We start from the raw sequence: 19,064 nt of genomic DNA, 5'->3' as shown, positions 1-19,064 counted from the left end.
AGTCACACAAGACGCGCAGAGCCTGCGGTCAAATATTCTCACCTGCAGGGGTGGCACTCAGGTGACCACATGCCAGCATACACACACTGTACTCACGCCAAAAGTCTCCTTCAAGTTGTTATGGGATTCTGATGTGATCAGAGCTTAAAGGTAGATCAGCCAAGGCTTGTGCATGCAGTGAGCAGGACTACAAGTCCTTTATACTCAGAACTAAGCCAACTGTATTTTTAAGATGGAGAAAATGAAAAGCAAGGACATAGGGCAGACTAGAAAAAAAGAGGTTTAAAGTTACCTGCCTTGCCTTTGCTGGGGGCCCTTTCTTCCCCCCACCCGCCACTTTCAACATGCAGTTTCATAATCTCCTGGGTTGCAGCATACCGTGCACAGTCCTAACAGGGTCCCTGGGAAAAAGTCTATCCTTCCACCACCCCTATCATCTTGCTCTTTGCTTATTCTTGCCAGTATTCTCCCATGGCCATGTTGTGCTGCAAAGCCCCTGCCTACTGAAGTCATCTTCTTCTGCTAGCTCCACTGCACACTCCAGAAGGTCGTCTCCCTCCACCACAGGATCCAGGCCCCCCAGTGAAACACATTTCCCCTCATTCTGAAAGGTCTTGTCTGAGCTCATCCCTTGAAGGAGAGAATGATGTGGCATAGTAGGCAGTAAGAAAAATCCAATCTGCCACACGATCATTAGAAGTTCTGCTTAAGGAAGAGCTACTGGATTTGGCAGTGTACTGCATGTCAGTATGGACACTACTCTCTTCCAGTTACAGCTGCAGACTAACTGCACTGGCCTGTGAAAAGCCATTCTTTCTGAGAAGTGGCCCAAGGACTGCTAAAAGGTCAAGAATTAGATGAAAGCACACCTTCTTACACTCAGCCAAAATGCATATCCTGCAGCCAGTCAGATCAAGTGTTCCTTGCCTACTCTATGAGATTGGTCCACCTGCAAAAAAGACTTTCTACTGCATGGGAGCAGTGCCTTGAGAAAGGACAAAAAAGAACTGATAAAAGAAAGTCACTTCTTCCCAGCAAGTGATACCATGCTGTCACTCTCTGTTAAGGCATAGATAGATCACTTAGCTGACATGAAACCTGCATTTGGTAAGAAAGAAAATAAAAGGACAAACGGGAAGCATAACCAAATCCAAAAGAAGCCAGAAAAGAATATGCAAAATGGACCATTTGCTTATCTGCAAGTGGAGCCATCATGTCCCCCTGCTCAGTACTTGCTTTGATACATAACTGGGGAGCTTTTATGGTCTTTTGGAGATGGTAACAAAAGTGTAAGGGACTTTAGATCAACACAGAATAATGACTCTTTATTACAGTTCCTCAGTGCTGAAACACTCTTATTCCCCTCTTAAGAGACAAAATCTGACAGTATTTCTTCTGGGACATGCCTCTAGTTATTTTGACTGGGACAATCAGCTCCTTGAAGGACAATACAGGAAGTCCTTGCTCTCTCCTGATGAATATTTGTTCCAACATCACTAAATGGTTCAGAGGGCACACAAAGGCAACTATGACCAGTATCTCTGCAGCAGAAATATGCATTCCCATTACTAATGTTGGATGACATGAGCCACAAAGTTTATTTTGAAATATGATTTCACTTAGTCAGGGAGGTGGTATTCACATTTTCATTGCCTTTTAAACTGGAAGGTTATAAGGATTAGTATTTTGTGATATAGGCTCCACCACTTCTACAGAGCTGTTTGGGAAGTTGTTCTGTGATATTTGCAACCTGAGAAGATGCTGGTACTATTGGAGGTCTCAGAACAAGTCCACTGCTCATAGTGCTCTTTTTCCATCGTTGTTCATTTGAACATTTGAAAGCTTCTTTGTACTGATCTGCCAAACTTCTTACTCTTCGCCTTCTATCCCAAGCCCTTGGATGCTCCACAAATCCAATGTCCAGACTGTTTGCTCCATTGCACAGAAATGCCATCGTGCTGAGAGTCATTTGGCAACACCTGCCAGTGATGACTGTGTTTTATAACAGTCCATTAGCGCAAGGTTCTTAATGAAAATGAAAGCTGGTAATGAAGCCAAAAGGCAGCAGCAGCCTCTAGTCCAGGGAGGGTAATTAAGCTAGAAGAGATGGTGAGACTGAAGAACAAAATTAACACATGGATAAAGAAAAAAGAGACCTGGTAGTGCATTAGCACTAATGTAGTTATGGCAAACCATCCAGTTTCCTGTATGAAAACACTTTGTTTGCATTTGGTGGACTATTTTTATATTGCTAGCTGATACAACAACAGATTATTGCTCCCTCAGAGATACAGACATCAACTAGAGCAACACACACAGGATTTCAATGTGGAGCAGATAAAGACCCTCTGGAAAATGAAGGATATCTATATATCTAAATTATGGTACATTTGAGCTTTGAAGAAGGGAAAAGACTTAAGTTATCCTCCTCTAAGTTGCCATATCATGTCCACTAGGTGTGGGAGAGAAAGACTGGCTCCCAAGAATAGGAACTTCATTTGTTTTATTTTCAATACAATTGTCAAAACTCAGTGGCTCCCATCTTTTCACTTGGTAAAGTACTCTATAAGCTAATACTATAGTTCTCACTGTTAAGATGTTCCCTCTTGATACTGGACCTAGAACACCTTTGTACGATTGAGTGGCACCCCTTCCAGGTAATTCCTGTGAGACACCACCAGGGTAATTCTTTTTTCTTCTGTGCATTTATGCTCTGTATATGCTTGGAGATGGTTTTCATTTCCTATCTTGCAACTTACTCAGCATGAAGTTTAACTATACGTACTACGTCTTTCACTGTTCCCTCATAATCAAGCCATGCGTGATCTTAATCATCAAGCCCTTTCAAAATTCCTACAAATTGTTTGACATATCTCCACCTTACAGTATTTAAGGCCCTTAACAGTTTAGTCTAGGTGCAGCTTATCAGATCTCTTTAGAGATGAATTATCCACCTACTGCTTTATGAAAGATGTCACGGCACTTATGCGACATTTATGCTGTTTTCTATCCACACTGATGATTGCAATTCTTCCCATTCTAGTCAAATCTACACATTTCATTAATATGTCATTTCTTCCCTTCTTTGTGATCACTGAGAAAAACGCTAGACAGAAATGACAGTAACTTCCAATTTGTCTAGCCTTCCCAGTTCATGAAAATGCTGTTGCATTTTGTATTGCTAATTTATTTTAGAAAACTCTTCATGTTAAAGCCAAATTTTAATTGTTTTTTTCAAGTAAGATTATATAGGGCTTTTTGTCAAATAACACATTGAAGTCTAGATATATCACAACCACTGCCTTCCTTTCATCCATTAATTTTGTAACTCAGTCCAAAAGTAATCAAATGTCTTCTATGAGTTTTGTTTATTAAATGCTGCTGATGATTGCTCATGGTTCTGTTGCTCTGTATAGTTACAGATTCATTATTCTTAATACTGCTTCCATTATTTTATTAGAGGCTGATAAGGCTTTCAAGAAACAGTCTGAAAGTTAATTCATGGAAGTGTTTGGGGAAGGACTAGAATTTAGCTACACACAGATCTAACTGTTGAAAAGCTGCCATAACTTTTTATTTCCCTAAGCATAATATACAGGACCAGAAGAAACAGGAGCATACAAGGACTAGAGGCTATGTTATGACACTTATATTATTGATAATATAGTTGAGACATACACACAATGCACCATAACTACTAGACAAATCCAGAAAGATTTGACAGCCTCACAGAATAAAAGACTGATGATCCCACTGCCTGTGGCTTCGGCTAATTTTTATGTATTTCATTATCATCCAATACAGCACAAAGATATCTTGTGGACTTCAGGGTCTCAAACAACAGAAATTATAATAGGAAAGGTGTACTTAAAGTTCTTTTTTTGAAGTAATGCCAGCAAGGTGAGGGGAAAGGGTTAGAAAGGGGGGAATGTGAACACCCAGAGCCTTGGGGCACAACAAGGGGAACTGGCACTTTCCCTCCCTGAGCAGCCCACTGTGCCAACACTTGACAGCAAGGGGTACCGTGAACAGATAAAAAAGAAGACTTTGACTCTCCCTGCCCCATCCCCGCTGTGCCAACTGCCCCCAGACCCTTTTGTTTTGCCCCTGTTAAAAAATCATATTAACATTTCTAAATGTTTCCAGCAGTGGCAGCAGTAATAACACCAGCAGAGAGCTCTGTCAGCTGGCAGGACAACCTGCTGCCTGCTTTGGCTTGGACATTGTACCCAGGGAAGACTGGAGACCTACAATCAAACCTCTTTATGAGTGGATTGAATAACTGGCTCTATTTACAGCTGTTTATGTAGCATCCCAGAAGCCGCCAGGTAAACACCTGAACATAGGCAATCACTGGCCTGTAACTAGAGCCTTGCCATGTAATAAATACGCAGCTCAGTAAAAAGACAGATAATCTTGTAATAAGAGACTCTTGAATCAGTCTTGTTCTTCCAGTGCTTCCCCCCTTTCTCTAAAGCACTCTGTTAACAAAGTGAAATCTACATGTACAATGAAAGTTAATCTCCCCATTTCTTGGCAAGCCAGCGTCTCAAATGCAGTAGGGACTTTTTAATTAATATTATTTGCCTGTGAAAGACTAAGGAAATACAGCAGAAGCAAATTGTACATTGTCTAAGAATAATATCATTGCTTAGGCCCACTTCTAAATATGGCTTTGATGTGACTTGCTGTACCTAGTGTGTTCAACTGAAAGCATGCTCAGCTCAATAGTTCTGCACCGACAGGAATCTAAGGCCCTGGGCTCTGTTCCCGGCACTAGTAGTTCACCCCATCTCTGTGGAAAATCAGGTAATCTCTGTCCTTCACTGTCGTCTTCTCTTAAGTGGGAAATACTTAGTGCTCTGAGCAACTACACAGTACCTCCTGTTCACAGCTCTACCGGTGTGTCTTGTTTCTAGCTCTGCTGTCCCACCAAACTCTACTTGCTGAAGGTCCAGAGTGATGTGCACTAACCTAACTCTGAGTCCCAGCAGTGGGATGGCATCAATACCCTAGATCAGGGTGCCAGAGGGACCCAGTACTGCATTATCAGGCATGGCAAGTCAAAGCAAGTCAAAAATCAAGGTTTGTGTGGTGGAGCTGTGGGCAAGACAAACCAGCTGTACTACAGCTCCAAATCTAGTCACTTAGGCAGGGTAACATAAGGAGACACTTAAAAATGTGTTTGGCATAGATATTTGAGATGGAAAGATCTGAGGGTTATTCTGATAAAAATATACTTGGAACAAAATACATTTTTGAATCACAGCTATCCATCAATACAAACAAGGTAAAACAAACTGACATACTAAGAATAAAATCAGAATAAAAAATACAACAGAAATAACGATCACTGGATGGAAAGGGAACAGGCTTAGGCAATCATTATGGAACAGTAGTATTAGGATATTGGAATTCTCATGGAAAAGTTATTTATAATCTGCAAGTTCATGTTCTACGCGACCAAAGCTCTGGGAACTCTGCTTCTGCCCCCAAGGTGCCCCATCAGCCAAATACACTCCAATCGAAGCCAACAAATCTGCATTATAAGAGGAAAAGATTAGTGTTAACTGAATTATGTGAAGGGGTAAAGAACACATATTAGAGAGCTCAAAAAAGCATGCAGGAATGCCCATGCAGTAACTCCATCTACATTCTCTGTGTGGACTTAACAGGGCACAATCTCCCCATTTCCACGTACACTTCATCTTACTGATGCCTGACTCTTAACTGACGGAAGGGGAAAAATACTCCAACTTAGAACCACGGTAAAATAGGCAAAGTCAGGATGTGCCTGATACTTATCACAAAAGCAATGACAACAAACACTAACTGGCCCTTTCTTGGTACATGCAACATAGAGGGTAAAGACCATACAGCCATAGACACTGCTGTCTTCGTATTCTCCCAAGGACAGCGCTGAAAGGCTTGAGTGAATGGGCACAGCACATATAGTGGGAAAACACAAAGTGAGAGCAGTAGCAAGAGCAGGACAAGAAGTTTCTGCCCTTGTCACTTCCCTGAGGAGGATGTCACACCAGGGCAAGATACGTTAGGTGTCTGTCAGTCACTGCTGCCATGGCTGCTGCCTGGGGAGCAGGCAGTAGTGACTCCCAGGAGCTGGAAGCTGCACAGTGGAGAGCAGGCAGTGGGTTCAGAGGTGAGGCACAGCTCCAAGTTGGGAAGCCAGCATCCCAAAAGGTAACCTACCTGTCTCTGGCTTCAGCTACCCTGTGTAGGAAGAGAGAACATCCTTCCTGTCTGTTCCTTTGACTAGTATGAGCTGCAACTAACTAGTCTTGGGAACAGACATTTTAGTAGGGCCTGTAGTGGTAGGACAGGGCATAATGGTTTTAAACTAAAGGACAGTAGATTCAGACTAGATATAAGGGAGAAATTTTTTACAATGAGGGTGGTGAAACACTGGCACAGGTTGCCCAGAGAGGTGGTAGATGCCCCAACCCTGGAAACTTTTAAGGTCAGGTTGGATGGGGCTCTGAACAACCTGATCTAGTTGAAGATGTCCCTGCACATTGCAGGGAAGTTGGACTAGACGACCTTTAAAGGTCCCTTCCAATCCAAACTATTCTATGATTCTATGAAAAATAAACTGCCCTCAGGGTAAAAGCTCAATTTCACTTGAAAGCAGGGCTGCTATATCTTACTGAGAAACACCCAAGCCTCTCCAGCAATACTGAGGTTAGCATGGACCCTGTGTGCCACTGTTCCTGTCACGCACAGACTCAGCAGGACACCTGATGGAGCTTTCGCCCATTCCCATCACCCCGCTCCTGTTTCCTGGCACTATTTGCTTTCTCAGCACCAAAGCACAACTTCTCTCAGGGTCTTCAGGCAGTGCTGCACTGCAAACACAAGTGGTGCCAGAGTCAGGAGAGGTCAAGAGCAGGGCTAAAGGTGAACATATCTCTTTGCCCAGGGCTGCAGTCCAAAGTCCAGGCTCCCATCATCGGTGACATCTGCCAGGCCTTGTACAAGCACAAGCCGGTCTCCAGGCCAGTTTGTAGATAAGGTGTGGCATGGCCCAGCCTGCAAGCTGTGTTGCCCCTCCAGAGTCTGGGATACATGGCCTGCCAGTCCCATGGGGCAATTCCTCATCCCAAAAGGGGACTGAGCCCCCCATCTCTACCAGCACTGTGTCTGCCCCACTCATTACACAGAGGGAGAGATAATAGAGGAACAAAAATAACCCACCACTAACCACATCTGACATCCCGTGGCTGGATGTGTGACCACAGCATGGGGCATGAGAAGAATACCCTATCCTCTTCTTTTGTACTTACTACCCAAAAACCTAACACACTTACAGAGTAATTAATTTAGTTTCATGCAACATAAGACAGGAAAGTTATCACTGCTTTCATTTCACACATGGACAAGCTGAGGTTCGCTGTGGGCAATCAGAACAGCCTGAAGCAAAATCAGAGCAACCAAGAACTGAACTGAAGGATCTGAATCTTGTGCCTTAACATTACCTTTCCTTTCTCAGCATGACCTCCTTCCAAGCTGAGATGCTACTTTTCCATATTCAAGGGTATTACTCTCCTCCCTAGAGAGGCCTGAAGGCTGAGCTGGCTTCTCTCTTCTTTCTCTTTGCTTAGAGAAAAAAAAACCCACATCCACAAACACACTCCAAAGGCAGTCTTATTTAATCCCAGTGTAATTCTCACTGCTCTTTCTTAATCCTTTCACCTGTGAGATAATTGCCAGCATTCTGGGAAGAACTCAATACTAATCATAGACTTGCATAAAAAGAGACAAAGAACCGGATAAAACAGACTGAAGGCAATCACAAGGCCTGAATTAACCATGCACATACACATCCATTCCAGACACCCTGCTGAACTAGCCTCTTTCACAACAGAAAAAAGGTCCACTAATGGGCCTGGAGGAGAAGGCCATGAAAAGCCATGTCAGTCAATGAAGGCTTTAGTCTTCTCCTGTGTGCATTGTGGAATGAGATGCCACAAAAATCAAAGAACCAAAATAATCTACCAGTAGTAATACCTAGCTGCCTAATATACAGGAAAAAAAATCTTTAGGGATATCTTCCCACTTCATTCTGTCCAGAAGACCAGTGTTCATGGCAGATTCCTCTCCCACCGCTTTATCTGGGACACTCCTTCTAGATAGGAGTACATATGTTTCTACTACCGTTCCCTCTGCTTCCCTTCCCATTCATTCCATTTGTCCCCTCTTTCCACTGCTGGTGCTGTACATCCATTCTTTTTCCTCATAACTGAAAAAAACATTTCCACTCATTGACTATTAAAGTACCCTCTTTCTTTTCCACTTGTCCTTAAAATACATGCCTTCAAGGAGAAACCCACATTGTCTCTGTGCACTCATATGTATTTCACAGCAAACCCCTCGCACAGTACACTTAGGGCACCTCTGCATTATGGTTTTTTTCATTCTGTAGATTTTTGTCACAGAGAATATGCGTTGTTCCCTTTGTAAAATATGATTGCTACTTCTACGGTCATGTACATGTTTATCAATAGATAAATACAGTTTTAATCTTCTTAGAGAATTGCTTTAGCAAGTGGAATCTAATTGGGAGAGTCCTTGGTAGAACAAGCAAGTTATTTGGTGGTTTATAAGATAGATCACACCGGTGCTTACAGAAACAGGAATGGACAAGAGAACTCTGGCATTTATTGCCTGTTCTCCTCCAGCTCTCTCCATCTCTCTGTGCTTCTGCTTATTCAACTGTAAAACAAGGAAAACAAATAATTAACCTTCTTACTGGACGGATGTGAAGCTGAATGATAATGCTTTGTACTCATTGTGTACTGTTTTCAGGACACTCCATAAGCGTCAATGCAGCAGCCTCCTTGTGCAGTGCTGAAGGGCTTTTGTCCCCACTCCACTGCCGCAGAGACACAAAGGCCCCAACAATTTGCAGGGAAAGCCAGCCGCGGAGCAAAGAACACACCTCTCACTTCTGAGGCCTCTCCATTAAGCACAACACTATTTAGGAATGTACTCCAAGCATTTATAAGACACTTACCAGGACAGGAGGTTGGTGGGATGTCAACACGCTACATGTGCAGTGCTGATGACAAACAATCAGCACACAAAAAAGTATTTTTCAGAAGAATCACCGACAGATAGGGCTAGAAATAGCACAGGGAAGAAAAGCAACCACTCATAAGAGCAGAGGTCATAATTCAGCATCTCTTTAAACAAACTGCTGAGAAATGGCCAACTGGAAATCCCAGCAAATAGAGCTGTAACGAGCTCAAGGCCAGAAAGAAGGGAATCAGTGTCTATCCACTGAGCACATCAATACGAAAACTTGTAAAGAGGTTTCAAGCTCCTGAATCAGTCAGATGGGAGAAGAGTCAGAGAGAAAGTGATTCCTGAAATAAATTTCTTTTTGGTTATTTTTGGAAAAGGAGACAAAAAAGAGGGAGGTTGGTACATTGGAAAGCCGACAAAATTCATTATTCTCTATAAATTGCTTTGACATTGTATAGGCAGTGACCTTCACAGCACTACCAGTTTAATGGCATTTACTTCAGCGGTAGCTGATTTCACTATTAAGCAGGGATGCATAGCACAAGATTACACAACTAAATCACTCTTGTAAATATTTAATATCATTGCCTTTCTTTTTTTCCCTTTTAACAAATCACTATCAAAGGCAGAACACACAGTAGAAAACACATTTATTTATTCTGTCCTGGAAAAAGCTTAGTGCTCATGCATTTTATCTATCTAGTTCTCCAAATGACTTTGACACTTGAAAGCCCTTGTGATCAAAACAGTCTGAAGGAAGGCAATTTTGCAACCATTTAAGAACTGATTTCATGCACTGATCAACATTTACCAAACTTGCCTGACGGAACAGCACAAAGTTTAACCCAGCAGATTGATAGCAAATACCTGAACGAGAAAATTAGTAAGAAAACTACCCTGGTTTAAATAGGAGTACCTTAGGAAACAAAAAGAAAGAAAATCAGAGATTAGCTCTCCACTCTTCTCTTTGCCCCACCAAATTAAAAAAAAAAAAAAAAAAAATCAGTATTTGGGAAATCAAAGGGAACTGGCACTAACAGAAAAACGTCATACTTTTGGCTGACAATACAATAAGCGCATCCACCACATAACACATTCATTCCATTATGGACACACAGTGCAGCACGGCAGGAAATTAAGTGTCCACAGAGTTCTCTTAAAATACATCTGTTTTAAAGATGGAGTCAATAGATAGAACAAATAAAGTACAAGAATGTAGCAAAGAAAAATTACTAATGATGTCTCTAGTATCATATCTAGTAATATAAAATTGACTGAGAAATTGAAATGCTAAGCCTGGAATTGAATACCTGAAGTATAGCAAGCCATTTTTAGAGAGAGCCTTACATTTTGATTTTTCCAACTTTAGGAAAAGAATTTTTCCACAGTCTGGCATAAATGGTCTGTCACATTGTGGCAAAAACGATAGCCTGTTCAAACTGCAGATGATCAATGCCAGAAAGTGTTCTTTATGACAGTATTCCAGGAGACAAATAATGAAAGTTATGCATCTTTTCAGCTATTTAACAACTCAGGAAAGATAAATCAGTGGATATTTAGGACCTGAACAAATTCTGGGGAAAAGAATAATTTGGTAAACTCAGGGATAAAAAAAACAGACGTAGAGAGCAGCTTGCCCTAAATGCCTACAGACTTCATTGAGACTGTCTGCAGAGTAAGACTATCTAAAATAAATGTGTAGTTGAAAATGGTCAGACAAATGTATTATTTGGATGATAGAGTTGGCCAGTCCTGCAAGGCACTGGTGCCTGAAACGTGTGCCCTTCGTCAGAGCCGGGAAATGCAAATGCACGGCAATGCTAGGTGCTGCCCTGGGTTTTATAAAAGCTTGCAACATCTTTAATGCAGAGCTAAGCGAGAGCCTGTAATCCCTGTGCTGCGATGCAGCAATGTGCTCTCCCCTCGCAGGACAAGCCAACAGCTATGCAAGATCCTTTTATCAACATGCACAGAGCTGGAAAATAACTGTTCACAGTTTGATTCCCAACATTACTGACTGAACCAAGAATTGCTCAGAGAACTGGCAGCTGAATACACATGTAAAAAACAAAGGTTCTTCAGTGATATTTATTCTAGCCAAGTTTTAATATTTCAAGGCTTATAGCAACTAACTCTTTACATAATCAAATGTAATTGTCTGGTCCCAGCTGGTGATCAGCACATTCATCATCAACCTGCTCATTATTAATATACCAGTAATTAGGGGGAATAAAGGTGTGTGCTTTATAACACTGGCTTAATACAATTCCACCGTACCTAATAAGACCACAGCTCCTTTTAAAATACAATTATTTTAACATTCAAATTATACATTTTTGTTACCACTACTAACAACTAACAATCACAGAGCCATGTCATTTTAGAACAAATACTGAAATGTTTTTTAGAGTCTTCCATTAAAATTGGTCAATTAAAAGGAACCATGTTTTGCTTTAGAAATAATCTGACCCATAAGCAGTTCCTCAATCAAACCGTGATTTGAGAGAAAAGCTCGATTAAAATGCATGCAATTGACAGAATCAAATTGTAAACACTTACCTACATATACTACATACATTCTTCTTGCTCTACTGTAGGAGAGAAAGCGATATCTCAGGCACCACGGTGTGGTACTGCTTGGCAAATGCTACTGACTTTTTTAATGGTGACAACTGTGTACACAAATTCTCAAAGTACCAGTTCTGTTTAAAGCCTTTCCTCACAAAGCAGTGCTGGTAAAGGACTGTTTCTATTAAATGCTTTGCAGTCTTTTACTTTATCAAGAGGAGAGCCAAGGCCATCATTTAGTGAGAACGGTGAGAATGATCCAGAATTCCTCAGGTTAGTGTTGAAACAGTCTCAGAGCCAGATTCTTCCCTGCACTATTTCTTTTACATCAGTGCATTTCCACTGCTTTGGTATCAGTTATACCACAATAAAATCCTTGCAGTGCACTGAAGAATATGGCTCTTAATACCATTACATCAAACCTCTTGGTATATAAAGCATATCTAGTACAAGATCAACACCTCACAGAAAATCCTGCTAAAACAGAATTTGGGGACTTTATCCTTGCAGGTACACAACACATTCCCAGGTGCAAAAGACTTTTACTCTTTAATGGGCTTCACTGGCTGTTAAGGGAACACAGTACCTTAAGCACAGCAACTTGCAGGATAGCTCATCTGTAACAAAAATTTCAAAACAAAAAGGCTTCCAAAACAAATGAATATGCTACAACCTGTGAGTGCTGGATTCACACCTGATTCCTTGCTCTCTGTGGTGGTATTTTCTATTATCTTCCCTTATTTCATAGCCTATCAGTAATGATCTCTATTTGGATATGTGCACTCAGAACTATCAAGGCTCTTGAAACAAATGTGGAAATGAAAGCCAGCATGAGAAGGAGCTCTAGCTCCATGAAAGAGGTGAGTATGGCCAAATAAATGAAAGGTGGTCGGTGTCACAGGAAGAGCAGCAACTAGCAATGGTGCATTGCCAAAATCAGAATCAAAACCCAGAATACTGATGTGGGGGAAATCACACACCAATAGACATGACTTAATAACTGACACAGACAATACTGGGTGAGTTATATCAGACGATTTGAGAAAGCATGACCTTCTTCACAGTAATAGTTTTACAACCATTTGTATGGCATGTTATCCACTAATCTCTAGTCAAAATATTTACTATCTGGTAAAGCGCTGCAAATAAGACTGCTGTTTCTAAGCGCTTACTCTTAATGCATAAGATCCAGCTTACGCAGCACGTATTTTCTAAACAGTTCAATACCATAATGTTATCTCTCTAGTCCACAAAAGACCACAATGAGCCTTAAAACAGGAAACTCCCCTCTTTCACTGGGTTTCATATTTTTGCAGGGCTGTCTGATGTGTGTGACAGGGGTCTATTTCAGTTCCTGATGACATTATCACCACTTTGCTGCATTACCATAAAGCCCAGGAAATAAGCTATTACCTACCATCACTCCTCCCAAATGTTATCACACAGAATCATGCATTCACAAAACAGCATTAACTGTGAGAATTAGAGTCCATTTAAACTGCAGCTGTTACTTCATTCCTAAATAGGTTCTTAGATCAAAACTTCTCCCTGACTGGTCTTATTACCAGATGTCTCTTTCAACTGGAAGAAGAAAAAGATCACTTTAAAAAATTGTATGTTTTACAGATAACACTCTTCCCTGTATTATGACAACCAGGAAAGTAACATTAAAATGAAGCATTTTTCCAAAAATACAGTGGACATTTTAGCTTTCAGAATTGTGAGTTGAAATTTTGCCTTAAAATAATCTCTGGCAACAGAAATGCACCTGTAATTTTGATTTTTCTATTTCTAGTTTATCTCATTTTCAGAATCTCAAGCTTCAATTATTTAAGGGAAAGACATTCTGTTTATTTTTAACGATAATACTAACTCTGCAGTAAGGGCTTTCTTTTAAATACAAAACCTAAATCCTGGATCTAATATACATGCCGGTGTTCCTTTCAGCTCTAAACCCATGTCCTAGAAAAACCCACAACCCTATATTCTGCTATTATCAAAGAAAACATTGCTTATTATGTGCCATTTCCCTCTCTGCTTCTTTGCCTCTTTGTTACTGTCCGTTGGAAGGACTCCAATCTGTGGGGAAAAAACACTCTCAAATTTAAACTGAAAAACCTAAATGCCAGAAAAAGGCACAATGTCTCTTTAAGAGTCAACAGTAAATTAACTTGCCCATAAGAGTGCAATAATTAGCAGTTAGTAGCTTATTAAAAGGATGGCAAAGGCCAAGCTGCCATCTGGGATCTCCAGTTTCTTGTGATTGTTATTATGTCAAGATGTGCAACTTGCATTAGCTTTCATGTCACTGTGCTTGCCCTTACTTTACATGTAAATTTTAATGAAAGATACAGCACTTTAAAAATCAGACGTCCATCAAAAGTGCTATTAGTCTGCCTTTTACAAAGCATATGGCCTGTTTTGCTACCTCTGCATCTCTACACACCACTGAATGCCCCAAATGAAGAAAACAGAGGAAGAAAAAAAAAAAAGCCTTTCAATGATATCAATTAAATATTCTCTTTGGGCACAGTAAAACCCGAGCCTCATTGAAAACAGAACACTACAATACAGCATAAGAGGACAATATTTTAGCTCATGTTTACACACAACACGACCACAATGCCTTTAACTCTAACAGGAATCATTCTTCGTAATAAAAATGAAAGCAAACGAAGAATCAGCTGTTTACTCTAACATTCACATGTTAGAAAGTCACAGTTTTAAAATAAGGCAGAAAGAAAGCATGTAAGAAAAAATAAATTACCTATAAACGATGAAATACTTAACACATTATTAAATATTTTATGCATACACATTATTTGTAAACACACATGCTCATATGCAAAAACAAAAAATAATTTACCAGAAATTTCCTATTTAATGTCTCATTTGTCTGCCTTCATAAATATATTACAAAGAGGTATAAAAGAAGAATGTTTATAAGACATCTATTCCTTTGCATTAGCTGATACTCAACATTTAAGTGACTTCATTCACCAAAGTTTGGAAAATGTCATCACCTCTGGAATATAAAGAAATAGGATAAACACCTTGCAGAAATGTCCCCCAATATCTTACATTTTAAATTCATCAACTATCAATCATCTATAATTAGGCTTATAAGATTACATTAAAATATTTGTTTCTTCTCAAAATAAAATATGAAACCAGCAGCAAAAATTCGCTTACAAAAAATGATTCCAGGAGAGTGACATCTACATTCAAGGGGCCTTGATACTACCTAAGAGGTTTCACAGATTGGGAATTTGCTAACCATAAAAGGCAATGCTTTATTTTTTAAACAGTCATTCAGAGGAAAGTTAAAACTGAAAGTCACCATCCTTATAATAATGCAGGATTTTTTCCCCACCAAAAGGAAAATTAATCCAATACCACACACATTTTAAAAGTATTAAGGAAAGGACTGTCAGTGCAGAAACCCAAAACATACAATATCCACATTTAAAACCCAAATATTAAGATATTTTACAGGGCAAAGCAGAGCTTAAAAACCACTGCCAAGGCTGGCAAGATGAATGTAGTGTTGTTTTTCCCCTTGTATAATTAGATATTTCTAGAGCACAAATAAGTTAATTTGTTACTGATGTTTCACTTCAACATTTGCATAAACTCTTGGCCACTCAGATGGACTTACTCACATCACTCTGAAATCCTAATGGTATTACTGGGGAAGACCATCTCGAAATTATTTTCCAGATCAGTAAGATCCAGTCATTTCTTTCTATCTGAGTCCACAAATGCTATTTCATTTTTTCTGTGCCATTACGTCCTGGTCAATATTATTGAACAATTCAAAGAAATAACAACCTCACACTGCTCACTGAGAGCAATGCTGAACATTACAAGACTTAAAAGACCTACTTGGGTTAAGAGCAGTTAGGACCAAGGGAGATAATCTGATCTTGCAATGCTGAGAACTACATGGGGAATTTGCCAGTAGACTTTGGTCTACACGACATGCATTAAAAATGTCCCACCCATGAAATGTGTGAACATTCTTTCATTTCTCTCTGAGAATGGAGAAAAAATCTGCTTCATGTTGAAAATGCATGTGCAGCTGTGCATTTTTTCATCCTGAGCACAGCTACTGATGGAGGGAAGGAGCCCAGTGCCTTAGAGGAGAAGCAGCAGTCTACAGACTGCACAGGTGCTACAGAGGTGTCCTGTGCACACCCAGAAACCAGCCACACCTCACTGTCATTCTGTGTGTCAGAGGGGACGTTTGGGACTTTTCAGCTCTTTGGGTGAATCTTGGCCCACTAAATTGAATGTGAATTTTGCTATTGTCTTCAAGAAGACACAGGACTTCATTCACTGAAAAGAGCAGAGTCCCACCAGGAACACAGCCAATTTCCTCTGGAGGCATGAACTTCAGTAGAAGCCAGATCCAAACCAAAAGTGATGGTAAAACAAAACTCACTACATATATAAGAGAATGGTGAAAGGTAGCAATAAGGAAATTATCATTTCCTTAACAAAGGCTGTCAAGAGAACAAATGATATGGAAGAACGTGACTACACATTAACTCCAGTTCAATAGCAAATTAGAGTTGGATATTTATGATCTCCTTTGGTATCATTTACTTGTGGGGGAGTGTTAGGGAAATAAACTCAATATAATTGTTCCTTAATTGCCAATTCCACTCCAGAAGAGAAGTCGTATTCAGCAATTCATGCCAAACTAAATAAAAGTCCTCCCTTCTCATCATACATTTACCTCACCTCCATGACCAGTTGCATACACCTAATAAAAACACAAACAATGCATATATACTCAGTTCAGGTTAAAATGCAAGTGGTACCCATGTGCTTTTCTGTATCTCAACTCCTCCAGCCACCACCCCAGAACATCTATACATCATCTTCTTCAGCTTTCCAGGAACTTAAAAAAAAAAAATCTCCTGAACTTTTTAAAAAGGATAGATGCAGAAGAAGCCTATTTACTACAGTGGAAGCAACTAATGAAAGACTTGTTTCAAATGATGAATGCAAGGTCACAGACTGCTATACGTTGTGAAGAGGTTTTATGAAATCAAATACATCATATCCTTTGGCTACATATGTGGTATGAGACAGAGTGGCTGCCAGTTTTCACTACAAACTACAAGAATGCCAAAAAATATGAACCTTCCAGGTACAGTCACTAAGGCATCTGGTACCACCTTCTCTGTGAGCTGAAGGCCATGTGTGGGTTCAAAATTACACTGCTTGAGCCCTTTGAAGGTAATACCATTTTTCATACAGAATGATGGTTCTCTGATGAAGTCACTTGCTATAACTAGAGCTAAAAACTACACATAGTTGGGAAGTGAAACAGTATTTTCACTCAATGACACAATAAATTAAGTTTCAGTGCATATGAATTAATTGTGCACTATATATTATAATCCTCATTCCTACAGGCTCAACTGGGAGTTTTGCTTCAGAAAAGACTTTCAGTTTAGTCCTGCACAGACTGGCCTGCAGCACAAATGACACCTGAGAAAAGAAGGGAGCAACATGAGCTAACATCACGCCATACAAGACTCACCCTGATCTACACTGACCCTTAAATCACACTAAGCCATACATCAGCTAACTCAATTATTGGCAGCTGTGTTGAAGCACAGTAACATTTTGTATGGTGTGCTTAGAGCTTTAGGTTCTCACATTTTTTACAGTGTATATATGTGATTATTATGTTCTGATGTTCACCTCTTGCTAAGAAGATAGCTCTGAGTACAGCTTATGTATTATCCTCCACTGCCCAACTTTGGATAGAATAGAAAAGCTATGAAATTAATTATTGGCATATTCTTTCAACCTCAAAACAGAACAAATAATATTGATTACATGATGCACTCTATCACAGAGAATCCAACAATACAACCTTGTTAGAAGAAGGAAGGGCATCAGAAAGAGGAATCATACGAAGAGAAAGTGTTTAATATGTCACTGTGCTCCCCAGAATTCAGGTATTACAGGAGGAATGATCACTGGGCAAAGACTGCTTGTGCCTCAAAGGAAAGTTATTACGAACAAATCTTCTGAGCTCTCGTATCCTCCCAAATTCATAGTAGTACAATTAGTCATTTCATCCCCAAATGTCTTATTGGCACGGACACACCCAACATCCTCCAGTGTGTTCAAATCATGCTGATCAATAGATCAGATTCTTCAGCAGTGTATTTGTTGAAAAGGAGTAAGCCTCAGCATAATAAAACCTTTTGATCTCTCTCTCTCATTGGAAAATAGGACAAAGAAATGGATTTTCCTCGAGCAGTGCTTATAATTTATCAATTAATCTTCACCCTTCCCTCCATTCCAACTGGAGACCCACAGCAGGTTTGCAGCATTTTGCCTTTTTGACAGTTTTGATTAGGGATGGATGACTGCCTTCTGCATGCTAAAGATAGGTGTGAACTGTGCTGTACTGAGCTGCAAAGGAAATGGACCTCGCTGTTTAGCAGTGCTGATCACTTCTGTTTCCTCTGCAGTTTTTTGCAACTCAATTTCTCTTTGAAAAATACCTTTTCACTAACAGAGAGGATGGGAAGCAGAGCTGAGGGGAGAAATGATAGCTCAAAAGACCTCCATCACTGAAGGGTCCTGCTTCCACCAACACCAGTGTCAAAATCCCCAGGACTGGCATCACTCCAGTGCAAGAAAGTCAGCAGCACCAGCTCACTGGCCTCTGGCTCTGTCTTTGACTGAACTGATGGTTCCTTTGCACCCCAGTGTCACCAGCTATGGACAGCCTGACACTGTGCAGCCCGTACTTAGTGTGAACAGGGAAAAAATAACATCTGTTAAGAAGGCCTCAAAGCATTCATCTTAATAAATATTTCTCTCATAATTCAATATAAACCAAAAAATTGTTAAGAGACTTTTAAAAGTAAAGGCATTAAGTTCCAATATGAACCACACTCATAAAAACACAATTTGTCCATTGACAAACAAACATTTTACAAGCAACAAAGACTTAGAAAGAATGCAATCTCTACCTTTACTTCTACCTACAGACAGGAAGGTGTGCGTCCAGTTAAGAGGAGGAACAAGAGGGATGTCCGTCATGGAGGAGGCAAAAGAGAAGAGAAGGAGGAAGCATAAAAACCAGAAAATTATGTCACTGGCCATACTTAGAAAAACAAGAAAATGAGTGTGTTTATGTAGCAGCCAAACCCAACAAAACACAACGTCAAGGGAAAAACAAGAGACACACCACAACTAAAGCACAAAGCAAGGCTTAAACAACTGACAGCACAACCAGCAACCGCCTGGTTAAGCCCTTTGGTTTTAATTTGATTTTCTACTGAGAAATGCAAACCCCTCATGCAATAGCATGCCATTGATATGCCTCATTCCACGTCAAATTCAAAACAGCAAGGGAAACAACAGAGTAGGACAGAAAAAAAATAAATCTCATGGTAATATATTTGCTAAACACATTT

At 40.1% G+C, this 19,064-nt stretch overlaps 1 protein-coding gene across 39 annotated transcripts in view; it reads right to left on the bottom strand.

Annotated features, from left to right (window-relative positions):
• The window catches only part of NRXN3 (neurexin 3), a 1,052,972-nt gene that overhangs the window by 935,414 nt on the left and 98,494 nt on the right, over positions 1-19,064 (bottom strand). For 24 of the 39 annotated variants that reach the window (XM_052782846.1, XM_052782845.1, XM_052782867.1 and 21 more), the window contains one exon: positions 18,618-18,629. The exons of the other annotated variants lie outside the window; for them this stretch is intronic. In XM_052782846.1, coding sequence (XP_052638806.1) covers positions 18,618-18,629 — 12 coding nt within the window. The remainder of the gene's footprint in view (positions 1-18,617; positions 18,630-19,064) is intronic. 39 annotated transcript variants of the gene reach the window in all.

This window comes from Harpia harpyja, chromosome 3, assembly GCF_026419915.1.
Source record: "Harpia harpyja isolate bHarHar1 chromosome 3, bHarHar1 primary haplotype, whole genome shotgun sequence".
In the NCBI taxonomy this organism is placed as follows: domain Eukaryota; kingdom Metazoa; phylum Chordata; class Aves; order Accipitriformes; family Accipitridae; genus Harpia; species Harpia harpyja.
This window is presented reverse-complemented; position numbering and strand designations above follow the sequence as displayed.